At 43.6% G+C, this 6743-nt stretch overlaps 1 protein-coding gene across 1 annotated transcript; it reads right to left on the bottom strand.

Moving 5' to 3' along the window:
- Window positions 1-455: 455 nt before the first annotated feature.
- Window positions 456-1315, bottom strand: LOC132066537 (uncharacterized). The gene is made up of 2 exons (XM_059459838.1): window positions 683-1315; window positions 456-533 (listed from the first exon to the last, which is right to left on the bottom strand). The coding sequence occupies exons 1-2, from the start codon at window positions 1313-1315 to the stop codon at window positions 456-458; spliced, it is 711 nt and encodes a 236-aa protein (XP_059315821.1).
- Between the last annotated feature and the right edge of the window lie 5428 nt (window positions 1316-6743).

Raw genomic sequence — 6743 nt, 5'->3', positions numbered from 1 at the left:
CCTTGCAACTGATCGAATAAATCATCGATCATCGGGAGCGGATACTTATTCTTTACAGTCACCCTATTCAATTGCCTATAATCAATACACATTCGCAAAGAGCCATCCTTCTTTCTTACAAATAGCACCGGCGCTCCCCACGGCGATGTACTAGGCCTGATAAAGCCCTTCTCAAGCAAATCTTTCAATTGTTCCTTCAACTCTTTCAACTCCGCAGGTGCCATCCTATAAGGAGGGATAGATATTAGCTGAGTGTCTGGAAATAGGTCAATAGTAAAATCGATCCCCTCTCTGGGGGAATGCCTGGAAGCTCGTCTGGAAACACTTGTGGAAACTCATTAACCACAGGAACAGACTGAAGAGTCGGCGACTCTGCTTGCACATCTTGAACACAAACTAGGTGAAAAATGTACCCTTTTTGGATCATTCTTTCTGCCTTAAGGTAGGAAATAAACCTACCCCCTAAGCGAAGCAGCATTGTCCTTCCACTCTAGGACTGCTCGCCTAGAAACTGGAATCGAACCATCTTTTCTCTACAATCAACATTAGCATAACAAGAAGTCAACCAGTCCATACCCATAATAACATCAAAATCAATCATATCTAGCTCAATCAGATCTGCCACGGTATGGCGGTCATAAACTATAACAACACAGTCTCGGTATACTCACCTAGCTACAACCGAATCACCAACTGGCGCAGACACCTCAAAAGGTTTAATCAACTCGGGCTCTAGCCTAAACTTGCCGGCAACAAAGGGCGTAACATATGATAAAGTGGAACCTGGATCAATCAGTGCACAAACATCATGGGAGAAAACTGATAATATACCTGTAACAATATCAGGAGACGTCTCGCGGGCCTGTCTACCAGCCAATGCATACACGCGGTGCTGAGGACCGCTCGAGCTGGACGCTCCACTCATCCCCCTACCTCGCCCTGCTGGCGTCTGAAAAACTTGCCCTGAAGGGCGCATTGCAGAAGAAGAGCCAGCCACAGACCCTGTAGGCTGAGCCACACCTATGCCAACCCCCATCGGGCACTCCCTTATCCTGTGGCCTGACTGCCCACAAGTATAGCAACCATCTGAACCCAGCTGACACTGACCTGCATGTAACTTGCCACACTGGGTACATCGTGGCAAAGGGGGTCTCATCTGACTTGACTCTGGTCGGTACTGAGAGCCTGACGCTCTAGAACTCTGGCTCGCTTTGGAATAAGAAGACCGGTCAAACCGCAGAGGTGCACTCCCTGCCGGCTGATAAGAATACCTGGGATGCTGCTGTCTCTGTCCTCCCGTGAACTCACTAACCATATCAAAAGATCTAACTCTTTTACCACGGCCCCAGTCACGCTGACACTCTATCCTCCGCTGGCATTTACGATCCTCCAAATTCTATGCACACGCCTGTATACAGGAGATGTCTATGCCTGGCTGTAGTGCAACAGTCGTGCACTCATCTATCAAGTGTGGCCCTAGTCCAGCCACGAAGCGATGAACTCTATCCTCCATCTCAGCCACCATGGCTGGGGCATATCTAGCCAAGGAATTGAAATGTACACAATCCTCTTTCACATTCATACTGCCCTGCTCAATACGTAGGAACCTATCTCCTCGGGCCCGTCGGACCTCTGGAGGTAAATAATGGTGAAGAAAAGCATCTGAGAACTCTCGTCACACGGCTGGAGGGGCATTCTCTCCTCTAGATAACTCCCATGCCTGATACCACTGTATCGAAATATCCCGGAGTCTATATGAAGCCAACTGCACCGACTCAACCTCATCCGCGTGCATAACCCTCAAGGTTCTCTGCATACCATCAATGAAATTCTAGGGGTCCATATTTTGTTTTACCACAGAAAACTCAAGAGGACCTCACCCAAGGAAGGTCTTAACCCTCGAACTACTAGCCCTGTCTTCTGGGTCAACACCAACTCCCTACTGCTCTGCCTCGGCGGCTACTAATCTGGTCAAAAAATGTATAGTATCCCGTATATCCTGGCCTTCTGCACCCGGCTAAGGAACTGGGGCAGGTGCTGGAGGCGGGGTATGCGACGTCTCAGACGACCCCTCACTCTGAATCTCATCCTGGGACTTTGTGGCCTGTCGAGTACGGCTAATGGCCTCACTGGCTACTCTCTTGCCCTTCTAGGCAGCTGTAGCTTTCTTGCGGGGCATCACTGAAATCAGAACAATTTATCAGAAAGCGAACGATTAACACATGGCTCTATCGCACAATTTAAGAGAGAAAGAATGACATCATCCTAAATGTCCTGTAGCCTCCTGTTTATAAGTGTCGTGCACAACACTCTCATAAACAAGACTCTACTAGACACGGTCTGTAGACAACCCTAGGACGAAACCGCTCTGATACCACTTCTGTCACAACCCAAACCGATGAGTCGTGATGAAGCGTCTGACCTCTAGCGACCAAACACCCCTAAACACATATCTGGAACATACTGAACATTAAAGGCCCAGGAATGGCATAAACTGATCTCAAAAAGAAAGGAAACATTAACACTCTGTACAATCTGCATATATATACACAACATGCGGAAGAACAAAGTGCGTGCCGCTTAGGTCGCTACATATACGTACAAAAGAATAGAATCCGACAAGGCTACATCGTCTGACTACTACGTATAACTGTCTACAGACCTCTACTGGAATAAAAGCTGTAGAAAGGACGGGACAGGGCCCCGTCATACCCATATGTATACACATCTCAAAAGGGGCATACCAAAACTGACTGTAGCTCCGGATCGAATGGAGCGTACTGACCACTGCTAGATCTAGAGGTCTTACTGAGCTGGACCACCTGTCTGTCTCCCTGTACCTACGGCCATGAACGCAGCCCCACGAGCAATGGGGAGTCAGTACGGATAATGTACCGAGTATGTAAGGCATAAGAACAACATATATACATAAGAATCATGGATAAAATCTGAACTCATAAACCGAAATGACTGACTGCATATACTTGTATGAACTAGTATCTGTCTAAATCTGCATAAATCTGTATAACTGACAATGCCTCTGTGGGCACATAGTATGCATGCTCATACCTATCAATAATGGTCGTGCATCTATATATGTGTGCATATATAATGCCTGACATATATGCGTATATAACGCCTGATGTATGTTCGTATATAACGCCTGTAAAGCCTCTATGGCATCTCATCATATAATATCGGCTCCTCTGCGGCCATAATCAATATAATCATCATAGTAGTAGTGCGTATATAACGCCTATATCTCTTCTCATAGTTTACATATATCTAATATTCACGTATATAACGCCTTCGGGTCACGGATCATTGTACATAAATATATAATCAATGTAATGCATGAAATAACTGTGTGCACAGATCTGAATAAAAAAGACTAGACCCATGAACAGAAGGATCACTCAAAAACGGAGTATATGAACATCGAAGACTGAAGTTGTTACGCCCCTCGTGCTTGTAGTGGTAGAACCTATGATTTTATAGTCGGGTATGCCCTTGGAATAGAGAACCGAGCCCGAGTTTGGAGGTAGAAAATGCCTTACCCCGGGTACGAGGGTACCAAAGAGATATTCCTGGCAATTTATAGATTCAGAAGTTGAACGAATCGAATCCACACGACCGGAACTGAATAAAAAAAATCTGCAGGACACTAGTCATCATCGACGGGTCGTCGCCATGGTCGACGGACCATCGATGTGCGGCGTCGACAGGATCCCACAGCCTTTCATCTGCAGGCGCAGGTCGACGAAGTAAGTCGTCGACCAGCTCGTCGAACCGGACCGCTGTAGCCTTTTGGCTTCCAAGTATAAATAGGTGGTCACGACCTTATTTCATATTTTTCTCCTTTCCAAATCAGAAAAACCCTAACATATTTTCTCCCAATAATTTTCTTCATATTAGTGAAGATTTGGCAAGATCCGGACCCCGTAAACTCAAGATGGTGAAGAAGAAGGTTGCTTCTAGGGTTTCATCGAGGTTGTGAAGTTTAGGGAGTTGAAGCTGAAGTGATTCTTGGAATCCTTGACCCCTCAAGGTATGTAAATGATTTCTACCCTTATATTTAAGTTGAGTATCAAGAGTTTTAATGATTCTAAGTAAAGAGGGGACATTTGTGGGGGTGGTAAGTTGATGAAAGACAAGATAGTGACTTAGGGTTACTTTAAGAGATGATTGGAAATGGATTTGAATATATTTTGATATATATATATATGTGTGTGTGTGTGTGTTGTCATCGTGTTGTGGATATTGTGATTGACGTTGGATTGAATGAGAAGTTGAAGAGTTGTAAGCTTATAAGGAAAATATTGTCTACAAGTCGTTAAGCTCTATATGCACCTAAAGGAGGTTAGTAAGTGAAATAAATAGTCTAACTAAGCCCTATGTTATCTTATTTGTAGACTTGCAAGTTCGAGAGGTAGAAGTGGGACAATTGAGTATACTTCAAGGTATGTTAAGGCCATTCCTTCCTTCTTTTGGCATGATCCAATGATATGGTCCAACAAGCGAGTAACCGAGATTCCATACTACTCTACTCTTAGAAGCATTAGAAGTACTTCAGTCTTTGATGTTCATGCACTCCATTTATGAGTGATCCTTCTATTTATGGGTCAAGTCTTATATAGCCTGTTCCATGCATACAGTTTATTCATGCATTACATTCATTATATATTTATGTATATTGACCCGTGACCAGAAGGCGTTATATACGCGAATATTAGATATATGTAAAGTATAAGAAGAGATATAGGCGTTATGTACGCACTACCACTATGATGATTATATTGATTATGGCCGCAGAAGAGCCAATATGATATGATGAGATGCCATAGAGGCTTTACAGGCGTTATATACGCACATATATATAGATGCACGACCATTATTGATAGGTATGAGCATGCATATTATGTGCCCACAGAGGCATTGTCAGGCATACACATTTATGCAGATTTAGGCAGATACTAGTTCATACAAGTATATGCGATCGGTCATTTCGCCTTATGAGTTCAGATCTTATCCATGATTCTTATGTATATATATTGTTCTTATGCCTTACATACTAGATACATTATCCGTACTGACTCCCCATTGCTCGAGGGGCTGCGTTCATGCTCGCAGGTTTAGGGAGATAGACAGTGGTCCGTACGCTCGCAGGACCTCTAGATCTAGCAGTGGTCAGTACGCTCCATTCGATCCTAAGCTACAGTCAGTTTTGGTATTCCCCTTTTGAGATGTGTATAAATATGGGCATGACGAGGCCCTGTTCCGTCCTTTCTACGCCTTTTATTCCGAGAGATCAGAGAGCTGTACGTAGTAGTCGACGACGTAGCCTTGTCGCCCTTCTATTCTTTTGCGTACAAAGATATGTAGCAGCCTAGCTGGCTTGCACTGTTCTTCCGCATGTTGTGTATGTATATGCAGATTGTACAGAGTTCTGATGTTTCCCTCTTATGAGATTAGTTTATGCCATTTATGGGCCTTTGACGTTCAGTATGTATCAGATACGTGTTTAGGGGTGTTTGGTCATTAGAGGTCAGACTCCCGTCACGGCTCATCGGTTTGGGTCGTGACAGAAGTACTTCTAATGCTTCTAAGAGTAGAGTAATATGGAAGCTCGCTTACTCGCTTGCTGGATCATATCATCGGATCATGCCAAAAGAAGGAAAGAATGACCTTAACATACCTTGAAGTATTTACCTCGCTTACTAATCATTTTAAACACGAATAGAGCTTCACAATTTATGAGCAACATTTTCCTTATAAGCTTAACAACTCTTCAACTTCTCATTCGGTCCAACATCAACCACAATACCCACAACACAATGACAACACATATATATATACATACATACATACATACATACATATATATATATATATATATATATATATATATATATATATATATATATATATATATATATATCCATTCCCAATCATCTCTTAAAATAACCCAAAGTCACCATCTTATCCTTCATCAACTTACTATTCCCACAAATACCTTCTCTTTACTTAGTTCACTAAAACTCTTGGTAATAAACGGAAATACAAGGGTTGAAATCATTTACATACCTTGAGGGGTCAAAATTCCAAGAATCACTTCAATTTCAACTCCCTAAGCTTCACAACCTTGAAGAAACCCTAGAAGCAACCTTCTTCTTCACAAGCTCGGGTTTACGAGGTCCGGGTCTTGTCAAATCTTCACTAATACGAAGAAAAAAATTAGGAGAGAATATATTAGGGTTTTTCTGATTTGGAATGGAGGAAAATATGAAATAAGGTCGTGGACCACCTATTTATACTTGGAAGCCAAAAAGGCTACAACGGTCCGGTTCGACGAGCGAGGTGCGCCTGCAGATGCAAGGCTGCGGGATCCTATCGACACCGCACATCGATGGTCCATCGACCATGTAGACGACCCGTCGACGATGACTGGTGTTCTGCAGATTTTTTTTTGTAATTCAGTTTAGATCGCGTCGATTCGATTCGTTCAACTTCTAACTCTATAAATTGCCAGGAATATCTGCTGGTACCCCCGTACATGAGGTAAGGCACTTTCTACTCCAAACTGAGGCTCGGGTCTCTATTACAAGGGCATACCCGACTAGGAAACCATAGGTTCTACCTCTACGAGAACGAGGGGTGTAACAGGTACTTCCTATGGTTCTAGAGGTAGATGCCAGCCAGCTAGAGGTGGTACTCAGAGCGTGAGAGGGGGATTGTCACGACCC

Source organism: Lycium ferocissimum, chromosome 8, assembly GCF_029784015.1.
Source record: "Lycium ferocissimum isolate CSIRO_LF1 chromosome 8, AGI_CSIRO_Lferr_CH_V1, whole genome shotgun sequence".
Classification (NCBI taxonomy): Eukaryota; Viridiplantae; Streptophyta; class Magnoliopsida; order Solanales; family Solanaceae; genus Lycium; species Lycium ferocissimum.
The sequence above is the reverse complement of the archived record's forward strand: the minus strand, read 5'-3'. Positions and strand labels throughout refer to the sequence as shown.

Coding starts and splice junctions, on each gene's coding strand:
- LOC132066537 (XM_059459838.1), bottom strand. CDS start 1,315: ATGGTTAGTGAGTTCACGGGAGGACAGAGACAGCAGCATCCCAGGTAT. Junction 534..682: donor CTGCGCCAGTTGGTGATTCG/GTTGTAGCTAGG, acceptor TGTTGATTGTAG/AGAAAAGATGGTTCGATTCC.